General features: G+C 46.0%; 1 protein-coding gene across 23 annotated transcripts in view; it reads right to left on the minus strand.

The window, feature by feature from the left end:
- ZMYND8 (zinc finger MYND-type containing 8) overlaps positions 1 to 24,627 on the minus strand; it is a 125,390-nt gene that overhangs the window by 71,322 nt on the left and 29,441 nt on the right. For 15 of the 23 annotated variants that reach the window (XM_030848748.2, XM_030848760.3, XM_060284159.2 and 12 more), the window contains 4 exons: positions 16,835 to 16,983; positions 6,891 to 7,109; positions 3,302 to 3,415; positions 932 to 1,024 (listed from right to left, as the gene is read on the minus strand). In XM_030848748.2, coding sequence (XP_030704608.2) covers positions 932 to 1,024; positions 3,302 to 3,415; positions 6,891 to 7,109; positions 16,835 to 16,983 — 575 coding nt within the window. The remainder of the gene's footprint in view (positions 1 to 931; positions 1,025 to 3,301; positions 3,416 to 6,890; positions 7,110 to 16,834; positions 16,984 to 24,627) is intronic. The other 8 variants (XM_030848763.3, XM_030848761.3, XM_030848766.3 and 5 more) reach the window with 3 other exon arrangements.

The following is a 24,627-nucleotide window of genomic DNA, read 5'->3' on the forward strand; positions in this document are numbered from 1 at the left end:
CACTAACTTGAATTTTCTCATCTTAGAGCACTGCCATTTATCAAGCAGCTTCTTCCTCCAAACCAGGGTATTTTACATATTTACACATTTATTATTAATTGTACAGCCTCACGTAAGCCTCATAACTGAAAACTCAAGGAAGCAGTCACTATCCCCATTTTACAGACAGGGAAACTGAGGTATGGTAATGTTAAAGGAACTAATCAAAGTTCCAAAGCTAATAATTTAGGAAGCCAGGATTCGAACCTTGTCTTTTTGGAATTCCTTCTTTTGTTAAATACCGTAAGGGTGTGTACAATCTTCCAAAGCAGGCTGGATTTACTGTTTGGGGGATCACCAATGCATACAATATAAAGTCATGTTTTCTCCTCATCCACGCTTTTCTTTAACCATATTTTGGTGCCGGCAATTTGAAAATCAGCACCAGGATGACATACGCAACCTAAAATGTTACATGTGTAATTTTTCAGCATGGAATTTGACTTTGAACCTTTAAAAACACTTTCAGGCATTAAAGAAATACTCTTATCAGTGAAATAAGTCAAGATCTAAGAAGCCACTTATTCACTGCTAACATGAAGGTCTCCCAGACACTTAATTTTCTCTTCTTCCTTCCTGCTGCTCTTATTAGCACCTCCAAAAGAAAGAGAAGGGTAAGGCTCAAATCAACCAAATCACTAATTCTCAGATGCTGTGACTTTCTCATATAAAAAGCTAGAATCACCAGCAGAAGTATAATACTATTGGGAGCTAAGCGGTGGATTTCAACACCCATGGCAATCCTTGGGAAAATGTTACAAAAGTTAGGGGGATGAGAGTTCTTCCATCCAAATAAAAATGGCACAGAACCATCTAACTCGAGATGGGGCGCACGGGAAATGAGGGAGGCTCTTGAATCATCTTGACAATTGGCTTTTCGATGGAAGCCAACCTTTTCCAATGTACAAAGGTCCATGGGATGGAAGATGTATTCCGCATAGTCGGGATGCTGTTCCAACGGAACGGGCTTCTGGAATGCATCTGTCTATAAAAGAAAAGATACACAGACACAAACCCATCACTGCTATGGAAGACCAAGCATTAATACCAGCAATGTACTTTAAACCGGAGACAATGTTCCAGAAAATACAGTTCTAAAACTTTCTACAAAATAGGCCCTTGAGAAGCTCCAAACTGGTTCACCTTCAAATTCTGCCCGGTTATCCATAATCATGAGCCCAGCTGCGTTCCAGTTTTGTCATTTGTTTTGTTTTCAGTACAGACTCAAGTAAGAGGTCCAGGCCTCTTCAATTAAGACGGACAAGAACACGCTATCATTACTTGAGACCTGAATTCTGAAGGAGGCTTATCTATACACTGAAAATGCCCATTATCAAAACTGACTGGGGGTGAAATCTGGCTACACCTAGAGATGACACACCAAATAAAGTTCCCCTGAAGTGCCAACAGATATCTTACACATGGGTGGAAATTTTAGTGAGGTTTTGCTCCTCCTTTGAGGGGCCAAATTACTTTCAAAGCAGGGACTGTGTGGGGACTTCCCTGGCGGTCCAGTGGTTAAGACTCTGCGCTTCCAATGCAGTGGGCACGCGTTCGATCCCTGGTCAGGGAACTAAGATCCCACAGGCCACGTGTCACAGCAAAAAAAAAAAAAAAAAAACCAGAAACAAAACAAAGCAGGGACTGTGTAAAGGTTTTGTATCTTGATCCACTTTCTTATGGAGTAATAAGAATCAGTTCCAAATGCAAGGCCTGGTTTGTTGATGGGTACTATTTGCTTATCAATAAAAAAAAATCTAAAAGATTTCATTAAACACCAAATTATGCTCAAGCAAGGCATCTGAACGGATTACCATTTGCAGTCATCCAAGCTCTGTCTCATCCAGAATCAGTTTGGCCATTTTAAGTTAAAAGGATGCTTCCACAAAAATCAGCAACTTTCTGTTCTGATTTTGTAACAAACAGTTTACATAAGAAATTCACACCTTCTTTGATTTTTCTTTTTGGTTTATAATTAATTCCACAGTGTTGACAAATCTACATGAATCAATTCTCCTTGTCAAAGTTTGTTTTTTTGCAAAACTTAGGCTATATACTTTTGCTTCCATTGACAGAGATTTTGTGAAAGAGACAGGTTCTCAATTTAGCAACCCCCAACTGGCAGGCTCTGAATTTTTTCATCATGATATCAAATTTCAGAATATAATCTCAAAACTAAAGCTTCTACTTTTTTTAAAGAAATTAAACCACAATGGTTACTAAAAGCACTCAGAATCTACATTTCATACATTTATTTGACTTAGAAAGCAAACTCTGAAGAGTTTCACAAAGGGTCACCACTAGCCCATATGGTGCCTTTGTGTAAATCAGAAAAGAACCCTACCCAAGAACCCAAGTTTCCATAGGAAAAATGTCATAATATGTTGATTATCTTGTCATAACATTTTGTTTTGTTTTTTGGCGGTATGCGGGCCTCTCACTGTTGTGGCCTCTTCCGTTGCGGAGCACAGGCTCCAGACGCACAGGCTCAGCGGCCATGGCTCATGGGCCCAGCCGCTCCGCGGCATGTGGGATCTTCCCGGACCAGGACACGAACCCGTGTCCCCCGCATCAGCAGGCGGACTCTCAACCACTGCGCCACCAGGGAAGCCCATAACATATCATCTTTAAAAACAAGGTATTTTACTGCCATCTTTCTGAAACCTGTCACAAAAAACTACAAAACCACCATCACAGCTATGATATGACTGGGACTTCTGGGAGGGAAACCACGGAGAAGTACACCGCTTGCCAGCTGAACGCGGCAGGCCTGCTTTCGCAGACAGATTTTCCTTAAAGGGCAAAGGCTGTACATCAAATCCCCTTTCAAAATTCTCACCCTTTACAGGAATCTCACTGGTGGACTTTTACCTGAAGGTTCCACCATTAGGCCTTGATTACAAAGAAACTGGGTTGTACTCAGCTCTCACTGAAATGGAATTCTACTGACTCCCCCTTACCCGATGCGGTCTGAGGTTTCACTTCTCAACCACTCAGAATTTTAAATCCCCACCAGCTTTCTAATATATGTCATTTCCTGATTAAACTCCTTGGTCTCACAAAGGGCTCACTTTTGAGAATTAACTTAATGCCGTTGTCAAATTTAATTTACAGGTCGCTGAATCTGGGCACACAAGACCCAAAGAGTAATAATAAGCACAGGTGTCTGAAAAGCTCAGGCAACTACAAGGAACAAAAATGTTAACAGAACAAAGGTCACTATTCTCATTCACACTTATAACAAGAGGAAGTGTCATCTTACCCCTGGCTGTTTCATTTTCTGAATGGCAAACTTGAGCAGGTAGGATAACTGTTCAATGGTGAGCATGGTCATGGCTTTACTCTGAGTCTCGATGCATTCTGCTACTGTAATCTTCTACAAATCAAAATCACACAAATATCCAGTTAGAAAAAAAAAATTACGATCCCATGTACTCATTTCCGTTTCCTCCTAATTTTCCAGTAAGTTCACACGCAAAAAATAATTCCCATCTACATGAGACCAGTTGTTATGCTTGACGAGCACTGCAATCTACTGGACACGGGTGCTGGATCAGTGGATAAAAATTAAGAAGCACACCGATCCGTCGATTAACTAAGAACCGCTTTTAGCTCATGTAGACAATATAATCTGAAGAAAAGGGTGGGGTAGGCAAGGACCTGAAAAATCGTCATTGCTATAACCTCGGGTTTCAAGAATAGGACATGAAAGGCCACTGATGGTCTCAGGGTAATCTCTTCACACAACGAATCAGCCACTTTCCTTGATCCTCTTAAGGTGCTGGGCTATCCTTCAGGAAACTGACAAGGAATTCATTCAATGACATCACGGTTGGAAAGTGACAATCTTTCCCGCAGAAAGAATCCAAGGGATGGTAGTGAAGTAATCATAAAAATGACTTCATTCTCCGTCACCACTGACGTGAACCCACTCAGGACCTTCTGGCAAATTACCCACAGAGCAGTCTAGCTGTCTATCTCTGTAGGAAATAAGTGTCACTTTGTAAGAGAAATTCCCATCAAAGACATGTCTGATACCAGACTCTGCTATGTAAATCTGTACTCGATCTAAGAGCTTCGGAATCCTCAGGTAGCAGGAACAACAAGAACGGTAAATTCAGATACTATCAGGAAACACTCTTGAACCATCTGTGTAGGCAGAGCTGAGAAAAGTTTTCTCCAATTAATCTGGATTTCATTTCCCTTCTTCAGATCTCCGGATCCTCCAAAAGGAACTTCCAGGCGTGTCTGGTTGGTTGCTGAGAAAAAGGGCAACACAAGAGGCGCTCATAAGCTGACATCAGTCCGCGACGCACGGATCTCATTCCTCAGCTACCAGAGCCGTAATAGCAAGTCTTCCCAGTTGACCACCTCACCAGTTCACCACTAGAAGAAATTCAGGACTCTCAATTTTAGACATAGAACACCTGTCTGTCTGAATTCCAGTTCATTTCCAGGTAACTATCCACACTCAATACCTGGGTCGCCCGCTCAACTGTCATTCATCTCTTCTCCCACAGCCCTGGCCACGTCCTCCTGGTTGGCAATGGCCGGTCCCCACGATACAGACTGAAAGTACCAAACAAACATTTTTGAGCCTTTTCTGCGTGGGGACTGGTGGTCCAATCCTGACCAATGAGCTCAAGGGCGTGTCAGCTGGAGGCTGATGGGCAAAGTCTTCTGCTTGATAACAAAAGGATTGAGAAGAGACACTCCACTCAGGGGGACTGTTATCTAGTCACGCGTGATAAAACCCCCAGCAGCCACCTTACGGCCATGAGGGACACACTGCCTCAACAATGAAACGCAAAGAGTCTGGCTCTGAACAAACGCTGGCCTGGCCCTGCCTCTGGGTTCTTTCTACACACAATAATAAATCTCTCTGGTTTCAGCTGCCTTTCAACAAGATCTATTATTTACAGCAAAAGCATCCTATCTGAGCCACTATCTTCTCTGCGAAATTATTAAACAATTGGGAAGGGAAGGTCAAGACAAAAGAAAATAAATGAAGGTTCCAGTTCCCACATTAAATGCAGGATGAGTTCAGGCTCTGAACAGGAGGGCACTGCTGAGCAATGTCTCCGTCTATAGGAACCCAAAGAAAACCAGTGACCATCTTTTGCAATTTTAGAGGCAGAACACCATTAAAATGTCATCATCATACTGACCTGGCCTCTACTTTCTTTCCACAGATTTTTGCTCCATCCACTACCCAAAAGCAGTACTACTGACACTGTCCTAAAGCTTGCTTTTTTCCCCACTATCAACAGCTGGGAGAGCTTTCCAATTCCTACACAGAAAGCGTCCTCGCGTTTGAGACCTAATGCCAATATACCTTTGAATCCAGGTGACATTCCATATTAAAGGATTTTGTAGATGACATTATTTGGGTTTTTTTAATAAATCTATTTATTTATTTATGACTGCATTGGGTCTTCGTTGCCGCGCAGGGGCTTCCTCTAGTTGCGGTTAGTGGGGGCTACTCTTCGTTGTGGTGCGCGGGCTTCTCACTGCAGTTGCTTTTCTTGTTGAGGAGCACAGACTCTAGGTGTGCGGGCTCAGTAGTTGTGGCACGCAGGCTCAGGCTCGCGGGCTCTAGAGCGCAGGCTCAGTAGTTGTGGCGCACGGGCTTAGCTGCTCCACGGCATGAGGGATCTTCCCGCACCAGGGCTCGAATGTGCGTCCCCTGCATTGGCAGGCGGATCCTTAACCATTGCGCCACCAGGGAAGCTCTGTTTTTGTTTTTAATTTGTTTTTGTTTTCTAGATGACATTCTTATTTTCAGCATTTTGAAAAAGCATCATAGTTGGAAGTTGCTGAGACTAGAAAACACCTCAGAAAAGTGGAAACCATGATAATTGTTTTCATGAAGAGCGTTTAGGCTTTGCTACAAATGAAATACGCACGTTCCCTTCACTATGCCCGTGTGCTTCTCCCTTGGGTTCTGTACCTGCAGCCCCCTCAGCCTGGAAGGCCGTCCCCCCATTGCCCCACGGCTCACTCCTTCCCTTCTTCAAGTCTTTCCTAAATCTTAAAAGGACTTCCTGGACTTCATCATTTAAAATGGAGACACTCTGCACCCCCCTCACTCCCTATTCCTCACTTTCAATTCATTTTCTCTAGAACATTCTTCTTCTAACACACGGTATACAACTTTATTGTGGTTTTTGTCCTTTTCTCCTGAAAAGAATGGGATTCAGGCCTCTTTTTGTTCACTGTTGAACCCCTAGTACCTAACAGGCATGGGAGGAACAGTTGTCGCGTGAATAAAAGCATCAGATGGCAACCACGTGGGACATACAACCAACACTGGTCTTCCCAGCTTAGCTACTGCCGATGATTCAATGATGCAGCAGGAGACGACATCCAAGAAGGAAGAAAATAGCGTGGGATCTCTTCAAAACATACAAACTTGTCAGAAGTTTATAACTTCTGGAATGTTCATTACAGGAGAATCAGAGAAGGTTGCAGATCTCAAAGTGATCCAAAGACCCATGAAGAATCAAAATCAATATTCAGTGCAGGGGACCTTCCTGGCAGTCCAGTGGTTAAGACTCCACACTCCCATTGCCAGGGGCGCGGGTTCGATCCCTGCTAGGGGAACTAAGATCCCACAAGCCACGCAGTGAGGCCAAAAAAAAAAAATCAGTGCAATTGTCTTTCCAAGAGCTGCAGTGCTAAGGCCGTTGCCTATGTTGGTCCAAAAAAGGGGGTGACCAGGATAGAGCAGATGGAAGGCAAGAAACTTCTCTTTTCTTTGTGTTTGGATTATTTGAAAATTTTGAAATAAAAGGAAGAAAAGAAAGGAGAGGAAACGAGGCAGACAATGCATTCATTCAGCTGGAACTAACCTCACATTCAGGACAAAACCAGTCCCCCTCTGGTTCCGATGTCAGTCTCAGACACTTAGCGTGATAAACCCGGGGACAGAGCTCACAGCAAAGGACTTGGCCTTCCCGGTGACAAACCCAGCAGTAGAAATCATTTCGTCCATCCTGCGGTACAACATCAACAGGGTCTGTGGTGAGTGGCTGCTTCATATAGTAAAACGGACCATGTCTTAGTTCTGACTGAAATGTAGGCAAGAAAGACAGGTTTGGTTTCAAAACAAATGTGCATTCTCAAAAGGAATTTGAACAAATACATCAATAACAACAGAAGAAAATTAGAGCATTTCACACGTTCATTAAAAAGCTATCCTGGGTGACTCTACTTGAGCTTGCGGGTCGTTAGATATTAAGATTTATTTTTCTTTCTTGTATTTTAAGAGGCCATGGATTGAAAAGCTGGTGTCTAAGAGTTAACAGGCAGCCCGAGCAGGATAGTACAACGGTTACAACCCAGGCACACCTGGGTTCAAATTTAGCTCTACCAGCTGCATGACCCAGGGCAAGTCTCTTAACCCCTCAGCTTCAATTTTCTCATCTGTAAAATGGGGATGATAATAACTAACATCACTGTATCGTGGCTGGAATTAAATGGGATCGTATAATGCATGCATTTAACACAGCGCCGCCATTACAAATGTTGCTCATACGGTTAAAAGTCCAACAAATGGAAGTCTAAACGTACAAAGCCAAGAAAAGTACGGCCGTTTTCCCTGGGAGTCTTTCAACAACAGGCCTTCGTCGAATAGATCCATTGGAAATGAGTCACCAAAAATGATCATTCATTTTTTTAAGTCTACCCCCCAATGCATAAGGTACTTAATAGCCAACAAGAGGCTCTCCTAAAACCATGATTCTCCAGCATGGTAAGTCCTGGTGTTTGCAGAGAAGCCACATCTCCTACTGAGAACGAACAAGAATGGCAGAAAGATGAGAGAGGGGGGTGGCCAATTCATGGCCAAAATAGCAAGAGAAATGGTCCCCTAGTGATGTATTATAGAATCCAGCAGAGCCACTCGACGAACTCACACAACCACTCGGCAGAAACTCGTTAGGAAGATGCCTACTGGAAACCAATAAGAAATCCTGTTTAGGAAGTATGAGAAAGTCTGGTGGTAAGTGTCAAAATGACCTGGTAACTGGCTGTGTGACCTTGAGAAATCTACTCAACCCACTTCAGCCTTGATTCCATGGGCAACAGCTCAGCCACAACCACAGGGCCTACCTCTGAATAAACCTCCTTGTATAACAAGCTTTCTCCTGTCTTTCAGTAAGACATTACAGTTTCCTCCATAAAGATCTCATATATTGGTTAGGGGCTGCATAATTCTTGTTGCTGCTGTGAATAGGACCTTTTCCAATTACAGTTTCTAAATAGTTATCGTTGGTATATAGAAGCGCTGGTATATAGATTTTTAAGACTGACCTCATATATAAACAGTTCTGGTAGTGTACTGATTAAAAATCTTACCATCTCTAAGTAACATTAGTTTTGTCTGTCCGTGTCTAATATTTTTACATCACTTTTCTGCTTTCCTTATTTTACTGACTAGGACCCCCAGGATAACAAGGAAGAGTAACCAGGATTGCAGGCACCCGTCTCGCTCCTGGTTTTTATTATGAAGTTTTGATGTTCTCAAAATGCCTGCTACTTCCACCTTCCTTTATAAAGAGCCCCACAGACGCTTCTTTAGCAGTTATTTGTGAACCAATCCTTCTAAGCCTCCCGACTCTCATTTCTACTAAGAAAACAGCTATGACTTATAAGGGCAATTGCATAATTCTTGAGCGTGGTTATTGCCCTGTTTCAGTTCAACATTTAACATAGAGTGCTCTCCTTGGTTTCCAGAGAATTAACATCATCGTTACGCTATTCCTTCCACGTTACGTTTTTCAACATACTGTCACACACACCATCTTCATTTTGTCCTCACCATCACCAAGAGAGGTACTCAGGGGAGACACCACTTAGTCTTACTAGACAGATGAGAAAACTAGGTTAAAAAGACTTATCTGACCCCCAAGCCCAGAGCAAGGACTCCCACCCAGGTCTCCAAGCACTTTCTCTCATCCCTGTGCCCCACAGAAGATGATGCTGGATGCAGAAGAGATTCTGATGATTAAGTGAACCCTCACAGAACATTCAGAAGTTATCCAAAATAACTTCTGCTTAAACAAACTTACAGTTACCAGGGGGTATGGGGGGGAGGGGGATAAATTGGGAGATTGGGATTGACATATACACACTACTATATATAAAATAGATAACTAATAAGGACCTACTGTATAGCACAGGGAACTCTACCCAATACTCCGTAATGGCCTATATGGGAAAAGAATCTAAAAAAGAGTGGATATATATATATGCAGAACTGATTCACTTTGCTGTACACCTGAAACTAACACAACATTGTAAATCAACTATCCTCCGATAAAACTTTTCTAAAAATAATAATAACTTCTGCTTAATGCAAAAAGCTGGAGAGGAAAATACAAATCTGAAAATTCAGAAGACAGCTAAAAACATAATAGAGGGGACGTAAAAAGATAACAGCATCTAGAGTAAGGAGTTCTCAATTCATATGACATCTTGGGCCAGAAAATTCTTTGTTGCAGGGAGCTGTCCTGTGCACTGTAGGATGTGTAGCATCATCCTTGGCTAGATGCCGGTAGCAGCCCCCCCACCCACCATGCTCAAAATTATGACAACCAAAAATGTCTCCAGACATTGCCCAGTGTCCCTGGGCGGGGTCACAACTGCCCTCAGTTGACAGCCATCCATGTAGAGGATGTGCTATCTGCCTAGGAAAATGGTTGTTTGAGTTTCTATGGGGGAGAGTGTTGGAGGGGGGGCAGGGGGAGGGGGAGGAACGCCCACTGAAAGATAAACTGTACATATCAAGCAAGCAGAACTATTTCTAACCTGAGTGGGGTCTTCCAGGATGCTTTGTGGCTTTTGCAAGATAGCTGTAAGCTGTATTTCAGGGCCCAACTTCCTTTCAGTAAGTTAATAATAGGATAGGAAGAGTCATTAAGCCCTAAATGAAACTAGAAGAATCGAATATGACAGCTCAGCTCCCTAGCCGGCAACCTAAGTCCTTTGCATCTAATAGAAGCTGGGATATTGCCACTTGAGAAGCTTCCCCCGCCCCCTGTCCCTGACCCTACCCTCACCTGGCCAGAGGTAGGCGTTCCTGGGAGGACCATGAGGAGGGAGGGCCAGGTTGCCCCCTACTCTTTTCAGGAGTTTCATCCTTTCCCGAAACAGCAGCTGTTGCTGAGAACTAGCTGCCTGGTGATAGCCTTGTCCATCAGACACCTGCCTTATCTGCTGCTTGTGTTTCCTGCTCCGTAAAAATAATCTGATAACAAATACGGAACATTTAAAAAAGGAAAGGCAAATCATTTCAGGTAGAATGAGTTCATGATTTTTCTCCCTCACTTGCACAAGGTGCGTTCCCAGCCTGCTAGTAAGGCAAGCAGGTTACAACCCGTGTTGCTATGAGATTAAATGCCGGCCGTGAGCACACATGTTCACATTCCCTGCTTCTTCCACAGGCCAGCTTAACAAGAAATAGACAGGCTTGTTCATTCACTTCTGGAACACCTCAGTCTACACCAGGAGCCAGCAAACTTTCTCTATAAAAGGCTTCTATAAAGATAGTAAGTAAACCGTTGAAGCTTTGCAGGTCGTGTGGTCTCTACTGCAATGACTCAACTCTTGTCAAAGGAAAGCAGAACCGACTGCAGACGAGATGTCACTGAGTGGACGTGGCTTTGTTCAGGTAAACTTTATTTACAGAAACAGGCTCTGGGCCGCACCTGGTCTGCGAAAACCAGAGGATGGGTTCTGGGGCTGTGTGTGAGCACAGGGTACATGTCTGGGGGGCCAGGGGCTGGGGGGAGAGGACCACAGACTCAAATTCCTTCTGGGGCCACATAGGGAACACAGATGAATGAAAACAGTCCTAGTTCTGGCCTGTATTCTCCTGCATTTGATAAAAGCACAAGGACTGCAAAATAAAGAGACTGCTTAGCCCTGGACTGTGAGGATGATGCGACACTCAGCCCCAGTGCTGGCGAGACGGCGGGAGGGGCAGAGCACGTGCCCGTCTTCAGGGCTCTCAGCTCCAGTGATCAAGGCCGCCAGGCAGACACACACACCAGGGGCTGCCTGGCCGCAGGAAAAAGCAGGCAATCCTGCTGTCTGTCCCCTGACCTGTCTCAGCTGTTAATACACTGCCCCCACCCAACAAGGAACTTCTGTGAAATGTCCCAGTTTTTAAGACAATGCATGGGCCCAGCAAAATAAGTCCTGGCCCACCTCTTTATAATACGTATAGCCCTGTACTCAGAGGAGACAAGAGGGGCCCTGTGATTTCTGTGCCATATTCCATCAAAGGTGCACCTAAGGCCATTTTGCACAAATCTGTTAGCAGATTACTGTTCAATTCTTTAATGAGAAAGAAAAGGAAAGAAAAGAAAAGAAGTAAAGAAAAGAGGGATGGAAGGAGGGAGAGGAGGGGAGGGGAGGGGAAGGGGAACCTCCCAAAAGGACTCAAACTCAAAATGTCCCAAGAACTACAGATTAGATTGGTATTTTACAGTAAAGGGCCAATATCACTTGGGACAAGGTATTTCTTGCCGCATCTACCGTAGGACATTTAGCAACCTGATCCTCCTCCTCACAACGCCAGAAGCAGCCTTCCAGGCTTTGGGATGTCCCCCACCGGCAGTCCCAAGAAAAAAACACCTATATGTTTTCAAACCTTTCCTAAGAGGTAAAATCACTAGACAAAAAGGATGTAAAAAATTAATTATAGGGCTTCCCTGGTGGCACAGTGGTTGAGAGTCCGCCTGCCGATGCAGGGGACACGGGTTCGTGCCCCGGTCCGGGAAGATCCCACATGCCACGGAGCGGCTAGGCCCGTGAGCCTGCGCGTCCGGAGCCTGTGCTCCGTGACGAGAGAGGCCACATCAGTGAGAGGCCCGCGTACCACAAAAAAAAAAAAAAAAAAGAATCCGCCTGCCAATGCAGGGGACATGGGTTCGAGCCCTGGTCCGGGAAGATCCCATATGCCGCGGAGCAACTAAGCCTTTGCGCCACAACTACTGAAGCCCGCGTGCCTACAGCAACAAGAGAAACCACCGCAATGAGACACCCGCACACTGCAGCTTAGAGTAGCCCCCGCACGCTGCAACTAGAGAAAGCCCACGTGTAACAACGAAGACCCAACACAGCCAAAAATAAATAAATAATTTTTAAAAAAATTAATTTTAAACCTCAGAATATTCTTTCCCCTAAAAATAAAGTGCGCTCTAAACCTCTTCTTAAAATTCCCCTGAAAGTAACAAATTCCTAATATATGAAAAATGGGTGAAACCTTAAGTCAACAAAGGATTCATCTCCAAAATATAGAAACAGCTCATGCAGCTCAATATTAAAAAAACAAACACCACAATCCAAAAATGGGAAGACCTAAATAGACATTTCTCCAAAGAAGACATATAGATGGCCAAGAAGCACATGAAAAGCTGCTCAGCATCACTAATTATTAGAGAAATGCAAATCAAAACTACAATAAGGTATCACCTCACACCAGTTAGAATGGGCATCATCAGAAAATCTACAAACAACAAATGCTGGAGAGGGTGTGGAGAAAAGGGAACCCTCTTGCACTGTTGGTGGGAATGTAAATTGATACAGCCACTATGGAGAACAGTATGGAGGTTCCTTAAAAAACTAAAAATAGGATTACCATATGATCCAGCAATCCCACTACTGGGCATATACCCAGAGAAAACCATAATTCAAAAAGACACATGCACCCCAATGTTGACTGCAGCACTATTTACAATAGCCAGGTCATGGAAGCAACCTAAATGCCCATCAACAGATGAATGGATAAAGAAGATGTGGTACATATATTCAATGGAATATTACTCAGCCATAAAAAGGAACGAAATTGGGTCATTTGTAGAGATGTGGATGGATCTAGAGACTGTCATACAGAGTGAAGTCAGAAGGAGAAAAACAAATATCGTGTATTAACGCATATATGTGGAACCTAGAAAAATGGTACAGATGAACCGGTTTGCAAGGCAGAAATAAGAGATATAGATGTAGAGAACAAACATGGTCACCAAGGGGAAAGCAGCAGGGGGTAGGGGTGGGGGGTGATGAATTGGGCGATTGGGATTGACATGTATACACTGATGTGTATAAAATGCATGACTAATAAGAACCTGCTGTATTAAAAAAAAAATTATTCAAGTCATCCAATGATGGAATGACCCAGTTGATTGTATGACTGATTTGACCAATAACAGTGATGTGAGTAAAAAAAAAAAAAAAAAAAAAAAACCTGTATCTCCACTTCATAATAAAACGTCTCTACCAAAAATGGAAAAATACAGGGTGGGGCGGGGGGATTATTATGCTAGAATGGCTTTCTTTTTAGAACACTAGAACAACCTCAGTATAAAGAAAAACAAGAGGGTGGAGACTCTTGATGTATACCAAAAAGCAAAAGAACCTGAACGCCTAAGACCAGAGGCAGAAGGCATGAGCAAAGCTGGCAGGGTATGCCACATAAGGGAGGGGTGGGGAGTGCGGAAAACGAGCACACAGGCCCCGTGTCTATAGAGCAGGCTCTACTCAGCTCCTGCTATTGCTGGATTTTTCTGAGTTTTTATAGGAACTCAGAAATACAAGTTGTTATTTGAAATCTCATGATCTTCAAACGTTGGTGACTAACAGAAATTATGCTGGTAAAACCCGGCATATGCAGGTGTACATTTTGCTTTTAATTCCATAATTTTTTTCAATTCTATACTCTAAAAGAGGAAAGAAAAGGGAAAGGGAAGAGAAGAAAAGAAAAACATGCACAGAAGAATTTTTTTTTAAGATTTCAGTTCCTCTTAGGAAAACAGACTGTGCTTGAGGGAGAGTGTCCCCTTCTATGCAAACACTACAAGCTGGAATGAATTATGGGGTCAAAGGTCAGGAATTTCTTTTCTTTACAGTTAAGGTAATTTCTCCTTTGCCAACTCCTGGCCATTCAGCCCCAGGGAGTTTTAGATGTGAAAAACAAAAACCTACAATCAACCTTAGAATGTTCCTAGTACAAACCCTATTTTACAAGGTAACTGAAGCTCAGAAGCGGGAAAGCAACTGACAAGGTCCCACAGTGAGTTTCCCAGATGCAGTGGGACAGGAAGGAGTCAGGTCTCCAGGTCTGGAGCCCTTCCCTCCAGACCAATGGCTCCGTTAACTCTTCTATCAGTACTGCAGATAGGAGAATCATCTTCAGAAGCATGACGGTGCCCTGTGACCGGTCACCCCTGCTCTGTTCCACATCCACAGTGCATTCTGTATTCATGAGCTCCCGCCCTGTGTCCAACGCTGGGGCGAAAGCAGCCACTGGACACTGACCACTTTCTGAGGCTCCTACCAGAGGGGGACAGAGATTTACAAACACACCATTGTGGTCACGAGGCTTAAGTGTTATAGAAGTGGTATGAACACGTGGATGAGGAAGAGAGAGAAGAAAACGTGTGATCTGCCAAAGAGTTGATCAGTTTCGAGAGAGAGAGATGTGAGCCAATTCTTTGTTTTTCTTAATGTCTTTTATCTTTTTCTTTCTTTTTTTTTAATGTGAGCCAATTCTTAAAAGGACAGGAGGAAGTCACAAAGCACGAGTGCGTGTGTGCACACACGCAGAGGAGCCACTCGGAGACTGTCTCTGTCCAAGGGGGACAATATCTGCTTCATGACTTACGGCAACTGGTATGCGAGGGTTTGCCGTAAATTAAGGTTTGAGGATTATTTATAGCCTTCATGTTTCTTTCTTAGTCTTCAAGCTCGACAGCTATGGGATGGCTCCCGGGCGACAGGGGTGGGTGGTCACCAGCTTCAAGCCAGCCAGGCAGATGTAAGCTTCTTACTCCTTACTGTGAGGCCTTGGGGAGGTGACTTAACCTCTCTGAACCTCTGTGTTTTCATCAGTAAAATGGACACAACTGCAGCCCTTCCTCACAGCATCATTATAAACATTAACACACAAAAAAAGGTTTACAACAGGATGGGCACACTGTAAGTTCTGCTTTTAGTATTATTCTCACCAACACTATTATTATACATGTTTGTTCAAATTGTAATTCCTCCCAGAAGTTTACTTAGAACTCACCAGTTTTTCCTCCTATAATAGGATTCCCAATTCATTACATCTGGGCTATTCAACGCAGAAGCTACGAACCAGAGGTGGCCACTTAAATTTATTAAAAATTCAGTTCCTCAGGCACATCTGCCACTTTTGCAAATGCTCAGTGGCCACACATGGCTTGTGACTATCCCACTGTACAGTGCAGGCCTAGAACATTTCCACAGCTGTTGTTTAATTATTTCATGGATAGTCTGGGCGACTATTCCTCTTAATGTAGACTCTGGCTTAACTTCTTTAACTTCTTCTTTTTTTTTTTAATTTACTTATTTTATTTCTGGCTGCATTGGGTCTTCGTTGCTGTGTGCAGGCTTTCGCTAGTTGTGGCGAGTGGGGGCTGCTCTTCATTGTGGTGCGCGGGCTTCTCATTGCGGTGGTTTCTCTCACTGTGGAGCACAGGCTCTAGGCGCGTGGGCTTCAGCAGTTGTGGCATGTGGGCTCAGTAGTTGTGGAAGATGGGCTCAGTAGTTGTGGCTCACGGGCTCAGTAGTTGTGGTTCACAGGCTTAGTTTCTCCGTGGCTTGTGGGATCTTCCCAGACCAGGGCTTGAACCCACGTCCCCTGCATTGGCAGACGGATTCTCAACCACAGCACCAGCAGGGAAGCCCTGGCTTATTAGTATTTATGTCACTTAGATCAATTCCTCTTCACGACAGCCCTGCCAGTTTGGTAGCACTAAGATCATTATTCCCATTTCAGTAAATGAGAAGACAAGGCACAAAGAGGTTAACTTGCCCACAGCCTCAAGGCAACAGGAGAGCTGGCACTTCCCTATGTAATTCTGAGAGAGAAAATAGATTCACGCACAGAAACGTCCCCCTCTCACAGTCCTGGTCATTTAACCATTGCTAGGTTTCTTCCCGTGAAAGCAATAGTCTTGTTTTATTCAACCTCAAGTCCCCAGGGCCCACACTTCGGCATCCATCATCTGCACAAATCGATGAATACATGCCCATGAATCCTCGCTGAAATGGCATCAGACCTGCTGGGCATCCTGTTTCCTCCACCGCTAGGAGACTTGAGCTCACGGTCCACTAAAACACCTCTCATTTTTTTAAGTCAGAAGAGTAGCTAGGCTGCAGCAGAGAATTTTAGAGCTAGAAGGTTCCTGAGACAAGATCCAAGATGGCATCGATTTTTGCATCTAGTTAGCTGGTCCTGGCTGCTGAGGGAGGGCGGAGTCTGCCAGAGCCTGTGCACTCTGAAAAGGGTGCATAGTGACCAACTACCCAAGTCACAGTGGGCAGTGGGTAGGAGGGCAGCTGTCTCTCACCACAGACCTAAAACCATTCTTTTACAGATGAGAAAATTGAGACCAGAAGGGAGCATGCCTCAGCCACACAACCACCTGCAGGCAGAGCTCGGCACTGTCCTACGGGCAACAGCCTAGGAGGGCAACACCCTCAGGCCACAGGGGCAAACGGTCCTAACGTGTGGAAAAAGAAATCCAAGGAAAATCCCCAAATCCTAGAGCACAGTATCCTATCTGGGTCACTGCCCTTGTCCCCCAAAGAGATCTGAAAAATCCACTGGAAATTTCTGCACAGGCCCACTTTGAACTGCCCTTCTTGTCCTATGCAAATGACAGCCGCAGCAAGGCAGCTTGCTAAATGCCAAGCACACGGCGTGAGAAAAACGACAGCCTTTGTCCCCCGGGTGTGGACGCCATTCCCACTGGCCTTTTACCTGTTCTTTATTGTTATTGTTCAGTAAGCCGGGTTTCTTTTTCTTTTTAATGGGGCTTGTTGATGTGTCCTGTGGCGAGTGGCCATTGGAGGAATGCGGAGGGCTGGGGAACTTTCTTTTCTGGGCTGTTCTCTCTGTGGAGCCAGGATCTGAAAGAGACACACAGGACCACATATTTTAAAGCGATCGGGGAGGACCAGGCCCCACGGGAAGGGGGTGGTAGGGACATAACCCATTTTGTCCCCAAACCTAATGCCATTTTAGTGACCTTCCTCCTAGAATATACTCCCCCCACACCCCCCATCTTCACTGCCTGTCTCAGAGGTCAGTTGGTCTTTCTTTAGCCGACATAACATTTCTGTAAAAGTTTTAATTCGCTGCCAAAATATAAAAATTAAGAAACATCACATAATATCCTAGATTGGGGGCTTCTATTAAAAAAAAAAATCAGGGCCTGCAGGGCCATATGGGACCAGATAGAGCTGAATACCAGCCACTTTTTAGATGGGAAAATACCCCCCATTTTTTCACAGTCCCCACCCTTCCCTACTGTTCCCTGTTGACGAGGCCATGACCCAGCTGCCGTGAGCCGTCACACACCCATGTCTGATGGCAAAAGCAGGAAACCATAAGAGACAGACCAAGAAAAGAAGGCCACACACTTCAAGAAAATGAAGGCAAATGTACTTTGTGGTGGAAGACAACATTTATTCATGTTTAGCAGGTTAAAAAAAGTATAACTGTGCAAAAAAAAGTATACCCCACCCACCAGAGTCCCCGTGGCCCAGTCACCAGTAGGCATCATGTTTGCGACTCTCCTCCAAAGAGATCAACGCAAACTACATTCTCACCCGATTCTCATCTGAAAAATGCCAACCCCACCCTTGTCAATCCATTCCTTTCTATTTTTATTCTCCCAGCATCTCATTAAAACACATACACTTGGGACTTCCCTGGTGGCACAGTGGTTAAGAATCCTCCTGCCAATCAATGCAGGGGACACAGGTTTGAGCCCTGGTCCAGGAAGATCCCACATGCCTCAGAGCAACTAAGCCTGTGTGCCACAGCTACTGAGCCTGCGCTCTAGAGCCCGCAAGCCCAACTACTGAGCCCGCGTGCCACAACTACTGAAGCCCACGTGCCTAGAGCCCATGCTCCACAAGAGAAGCCACTGCAATGAGAAGCACACACACCGCAAAGAAGAGTAGCCCCCGCTCACCGCAACTAGAGAAAGCCCGTGCGCAGCAGCGAAGACCCAATGCAGCCAAATATAAATAAGTAAATAAATTGATAAAAAACAAAAAATATAGATTATTGCAATTAAAAAAAACCACACTTCCACCACCATCCAATCTTCACCTGCGAAGATTTTAATCCATTCCATGCCAGATGGCTGTCCTGTTAGCTTAGGGAGGATACAATGGAATGCCCAGGGGCACCTTCTATCCTTGAGGAATGAAAGCTACAGGCACCAGAAGAGAAGAAAGCTATGCCGAGAGCACAGGTGATGAGACAGGACACGGAGTCCGGAAAGATGACTATCCACAAAGATGGCCTGATGACGTTCCCCGTCCAGGGTTACCTCTCAGGCAAGTCCCAGCACACAGGCTGTGCTGTGTGTCATAGCCCTTTGTCTGGACAGGAGCCGCTGGGGCAAGATCAACAGGGTCCAAAATGGCCACATGCAAGGCCTCCTAGTGGCTTACTTTTGAGTGAAAGCTGGAGCATCCTCCAGCAGGCTCATAAAGACAATGGACCACTTCTGCAAAATCCAAACTACACAAGGGAATTCCCCAGGCTCACCACGCAGACTGCAGGAAAATCCTGAACAAATGTTCAGGTTGCTGCACTGAGACACAGCCCCGAGAGGAAATTAAATGCTAACCACAGACCCCTTGAGGGAGAAGAGACCCCAGAATCAGGGGACCATCCCACAGACATCAAAACAGCGGCCTGGAGAACCCAAAGGGTTGGCCCAGCAGCACACAACAGCTAGTTAGTGGGAAAATGCACTAAAAAGATGCAGCCTGGGATTGGCAAGCTTCCCCAGAGAGCACCTCCTCTCATTCCCACAGGGATCCTCACCCCACTTCCCCACCGTACGTAAAAACTCTCACTTTCTCTATAGGGTCTTTGACCCAACCATCTCCTCCTAGAAGCACGTTCTATAGACATGGTCACAGGGCAGCAAAGCACATGCAAGATGATTCAACTGCAGCACTGTGTGTTGGACTTACGTGTCCACAAACTGGGAGCTGGCCTGATAACATACTGCGGGATACAGCCATGAAGAAGAATGAGGCACCTTTAGACAAACTGACGTATGACAATCTCCAAGCTTCTGCATCAGGTTAAAAGAGCAACACATGAAAATACCAATGGCATTCTTCACAGAACTAGAACAAATAATTTTAAAATTTGTATGGGAACACAAAAGACCCCGAATAGCCAAAACGATCTTAAGAAAGAACAGCGCTGGAGGAATCATGCTCCCTGACTTCAGATTATACTACAAAGCCACAGTAATCAAAACAGTATGGTATTGGGACTTCGCTGGTGGCACAGTGGTTAACAATCCGCCTGCCAACGCAGGGGACACGGGTTCGAGCCCTGGTCTGGGAAGATCCCACATGCCACGGAGCAACTAAGTCCGTGTATCACAACTACTGAGTCTGTGCTCTAGAGCCTGCGAGCCACAACTACTGAGCCCACGTGCCTAGAGCCCGTGCTCTGACACAAAAAGAAGCCACCGCAATGAGAAGCCCACACACCACAATGAAGGGTAGCCCCCGCTCGCCGCAACTAGAGAAAGCCTGCGTGCAGCAGTGAAGACCCAACGCAGCCAGAAATAAATAAATTTATCAAAAACAAAAAAGAAAAAGCAATGCATGTCTAGCACCATTAACAGACTAACACACACAGCCCAAGAAATATGGGGGTTTTGTCTTTCTCTTTTTTGTCTTTATCTTTCTATTTTGTCTTCTATTTTTTCCTTTTTAAAATTTTTTTTGAAAAAGATGTTTTATATATATTCATAATTTACATAAGCCTAAAATATTCCTGGTTGAACACAAGAAATACAAGTTCTTAACGGAGACTGGTGGTTGCCTCAGGGGAGGAGAGCTTGCAAAGTGTGGGGCAGAGATTATTTTCCACCATGTGCCCTTATTTATCATGTGCCCGGACTACTTTATCAAAGTAAGGAAAATTAAAAAGGAAATATTTAGCAGGTTCAGCATCACATAAAAAAGCAGCAGGTGCAAACCAAAGCCAGTAATGAGCAAATGACAGAGACCCGATTCAGGATAAAAAATGTCGCCAAATGGACAAACTTGGGGCTGATCAGCTGAGCGTGCAGACCGCAGGAAGGAGTTTGGGATTTGTTCTACGTGGATCTAATAAACCCAGATAACTCTGCTCAAGTGTCAGAGGATGGGCGTTTAAGAAAAGCGTTTTGGGGGCTCAAAGGAGATGTGTCCCAGAAGAAATGGCACCCTAGCCAGGCAAAAAGGGAAAGCCATTGGGCCAAGGTTTTGATTTCGCATGTATTATTCCGTTTATGGACAGATTTTGAAAGAGAGCACGTGAGCAACGTCAGGCCAGTGGAAAGCTAGGAACAAATTCAGGGAAAAAACAAGTAATGCTGACCCTTGAACAACACAGGGGTTTGGGCTTCGACCTCCACAGTCGAAAATCCACGTACTGCTATCTCTGCCTCAAAAGCAAAAGAACTGATGAAGGACTCACCCAAGGGTGGGAAGCCAAGCAGTCTGGACAGAATCAAGACTCAAACCCTAGTTTTTTGTGATTCCACATACTGTGGTCTGTAACCAAACACCAACTTTCCCCTACACTTAAAGATCGGTCAAATGAAAACACAGGTACTCTATTTACTGAAAAAAATCCACGTGTCAGTGGACCAGAGCAGTTCCAACACATCTTCTTCAAGGGTCAACTGTAGTGTTGTCGATGTTTCTCAACAGAGCACTAATGGATTTTGGCAGGGACGGCTCCTCCTCCTTGTCAGGACAACCTCAGCCCCCTCCCACCCACTGCCATTGATGCTCCCAAACACTGTGACAACCAAAAGCGCCTCACATACCTCCCAATCCCTCCCAGGAGTGGCACTAGCCTCCTGGAGCACCGCAGAGCTGGAGCATGGGGCACAGTGGACGAAACCCACAGCCCAGCCCACACCTGGTCGACCCCTGGGGCCAGAAAGCTCTCCAGCTCCTCCCACTGCAGTATAAGTCATTCACCTGTGGCTGAGATCTAGGATGATGGTTCCCCAAGTGCTGTCCTCACGCAAGCAGCAGCAGCCAACACCTACGAATTTGCTAGAAATGCACATTCTCAGGCCCCACGCCAGATCTACAGCGTCAGAAACTGGAATAGGGCCCAGTGATCAGGGGGTTTAACCAGCCTTCTGGAGGATTAAGGTGCACACTAATTCGAGATGCTCTAGGTTGTATGTTTGGGGGATGGAGTGTGAGTTCTCCAGCCTAGAGATTCCTGCTGATCTCCTCTCCTTCCTCATCGCGCTACCTGTAGGGTTGGTTCAGAACGCAGGAAGCGAAAGCCAAGCAAGGAGCCAAGGAGAAAGAATGAGAACAGCTAAACACATGACCCCAGGCGACTCCCCATACTTCTCAGGGCCTCAGGGACACACCTGTAAAATGGGAGGAGAGACGGAGAAAAGGAACAGAACAGTTCTTACCCGGAGCCCACGAAAATGCTTCAGGGCCCCATGATCCGCGTGCCAAGGTTCCGTACGTGGAGACAGTTTCTTGGGAAGAGGGGCCATAGCCTACTTCACCTTCTCACAGGAGACATCAACTCTAAAGATTAAAAAACTACAGGGCCAGAGGATCGTAAAGTCTATTTTAACTTTGCAATTCTTTAATTCCGTGTGAAAGCGGGGCGGGGGGAATCCCTAGAAATGAATATACTCAGAAGCCACTGAGCGCCAAGGAGACAGTTTTACCTGAGGCCACCGGGAAACGAAAGGGCAGCAGGGCCTAACACAGTGAGAGGAGGAGTCTGCCCCAAGGCTGCCCATACCCAAGAGGATCCCCAACCCTCTAGTCTGAGCAAAAGAGAAAATCCCCAATTCCATTCCTGGTTACAAACACACCGACTCCCTCCAGAGTTAATGAGCATCCAGTGGCTGTATCCAAGGGGTAGAAATTTAATAGATTCCACACAACAGACACATCTGTCAACAGCAGAGGCTTTCACTGAAGCCTCTTAGGGAGAAAAATTGAGAAATGCTGGCTGGATTCAGTGTCCTTCCCAGATATGAGACAGCAGGCCAGCATTCTAACTTAAAAACCTACCCACTCCAATGGAAGCTAGGCCTCTGCTGGTGATAGAATGGTGGGTGGGAACCTTGCTGTAGTCATGGTAACAAAGCTGCCTTGAGGACCTTTTCTAGAAAGCTGAGTCAAAGGTTTTGTGGGGGGGGTTCCCTCCCCTCTTTAATGATTTAATTCTGACAGGGACATATTTCTACACGCATTTCATGTGTAATCATGAATGATGACACACAGCCGCTGGACAGTGAATCACCAGGGAAACGGTTCACCCTTGATCTGAAAGACCTTCCTGGCAAGTAGCAGGACCTGGGATTCTTACAGGGCTGGCCCACCCCCTCCATCCCAAAATAAGTCTGGTTCTGAAGGAGTTAACGTGGGCGAGGGAGTAGAGCGGTCTAGAAGAAAAGGCCAGAGCAGTGACTCAGGGAAACAGCTTGGCATGGAGCAGGAAGCAGCAGAATTTTCCCCTCCTGTGCCAATTCACTGAAATCTTAATAATAGGGCGAGGTCTACTGAGTATTTAGGAACCAAGCGTGTGACGACATCCTCCCTGAACCTGTGTCTTGTGATAGGCCAGAAATAATCCCGCTCAGGCCTTCCTAGATGTCCCTTGACCTAAGGGACGCCTTCCTTCAAGATAACCCAGCCTCTTAGCTTCCCTGAGCCGCGGGTATTAACAGCTAGGATGTTCTTGTATTGCACACAATGAACCAGACCCTGTTCAAAATGCCTTTCACGCCCTTCCCTCTAAGTCACCCACCCAAGATCACACAAGTAGCCGGGCTGGGATTTGACCCCAGGCAGTGCGGCTCGGAAGGCCCAATGGGTGGCCTCACCCCAGGGAGAGGTTTGTCTCAGCTCTGCAGCCCAAAGACTTCCTAATTCAGGGTCTCAAAATGTTTTAAGAGTACACTCTCATTTTGCTTTTTTCCTTTCCAGCTGCAGACGGTGGGCTGGGGGGATTGGAGAGCTCCAGGAACCGGGAGAAAAGTGGAAAATCATGGTGTGTCACTTGCTGATGATGCAAGTCGTTCTCCCAAAGGCGCTTCCCAGGAAGCAGATTCACCACCCGACCCTCACTGGTGGTACCACAGGCTGGTCTACACCACAAAACAGGCTGGGGGGCTGCACGGCCATCTCCCCTCCTCCAACACTTCTTCCCAGTGTCCATCCATCCAGGCCAGTCACACCCCACCCCCACTCACATCCGGCGCCTGAGTCACAGCGCTCGCCCTTCTCCAGAGTCTAGGAAATGACACACCAGTTACAGGGAATTGTCTCCTCCGGAGAGAGCACAGGCCCCAGCTGAAGGCCGGGCGCTTCCCCTGGACTCCAGGGCCTGGAGGACCGGCCCTGTGCTGTGTTTTTGTGGGTGTTAAATTTCCTTGATGAGCTCAATGGCAACATGGACAGGGGCTGAATGAAAGACTCTCGGTCAACAGGCCCGAACCAGCAGCCAAGGCCACGGAAGTGGGGTGACCAACCACTGGTTGGCTGAAGATGGACAGTCAAGTGGTCACCCTACAGTGAAGTCAGGCCGGGTGCAGAGGATACAGAGTGGTCAGGACCTAGTCCTGCTGCCACCCTGCAAGCTCCTCAACCTCTCTGTGCCTCTGCTCTTCCTTCCGTCACATGGAGACGGTGGTACCCCGTGGAGTTATCCACAGATTAAACGGGTTAATTCATGTGATGCTCTTAGTGTAACACCTGGCAGAGAGGAAGCACTCAATAAACAGCAGCTGTTTTTTTTTTTTAAAGCCACACACATTCCTCTTCCTCCTCTTTCCCCTCTGCCTCCTCCACCACCATCCCTCTCCAAAAGCAGAGCTGAGTTCTCCGAGGAGCATGTTAAATCAATGCCACACCTTCAGTTACAGAAACGCCAGCCTATATAAAGTGGAGCCGGGAATCAGCCCAGGGCACGATTTCTCCACGTCCACAGGACCGCGCAAAGTCCAGGTTTCCTCCTGTAACGGCCAAGGCAGGCGCAGGGGCAGAGGCCTGTGCGGGCTCAGCCACGAGGACACGGGGTAACTGCCAGCCCTCGCCACGGCCTCCCCCAAATGTGACCACACGCTGCTCTCCAGGAGCAGCAGAGCCTAGCGCAGTGCATCATTTCAAGGCGTTTCCCAAAGACACAGAGCGGGTACCTTAACAGACCTCCCTCCCCAGGAATCTTAGGGCCCTCTCCAGCCAGTAATTACATCCTAATGAAACAAAAGCCCGGAATGTCCTCCAGGCCCGGGACCAGAAAAGGAGGGGAATCGGGAGCAAAGCATGGGGACAGGGAGGGCACATCATTTTTCTTGCCACAGACAATGTCCAAGCCACAAGGAACACGTAAGAGACAGAAACTCTCAGAATAGTTTGCTGACTTGGAGCATCTCCTGGACCCACAGACTCTGGAAGACGGGGCCGCAGCCTGGGCCTCCCCGGGGAAAAAGCTGCACTGGCCTAAGCTGGGCTCCTAAAAGGTCT

This window comes from Globicephala melas, chromosome 15 (genome assembly GCF_963455315.2).
Source record: "Globicephala melas chromosome 15, mGloMel1.2, whole genome shotgun sequence".
NCBI lineage: Eukaryota > Metazoa > Chordata > Mammalia > Artiodactyla > Delphinidae > Globicephala > Globicephala melas.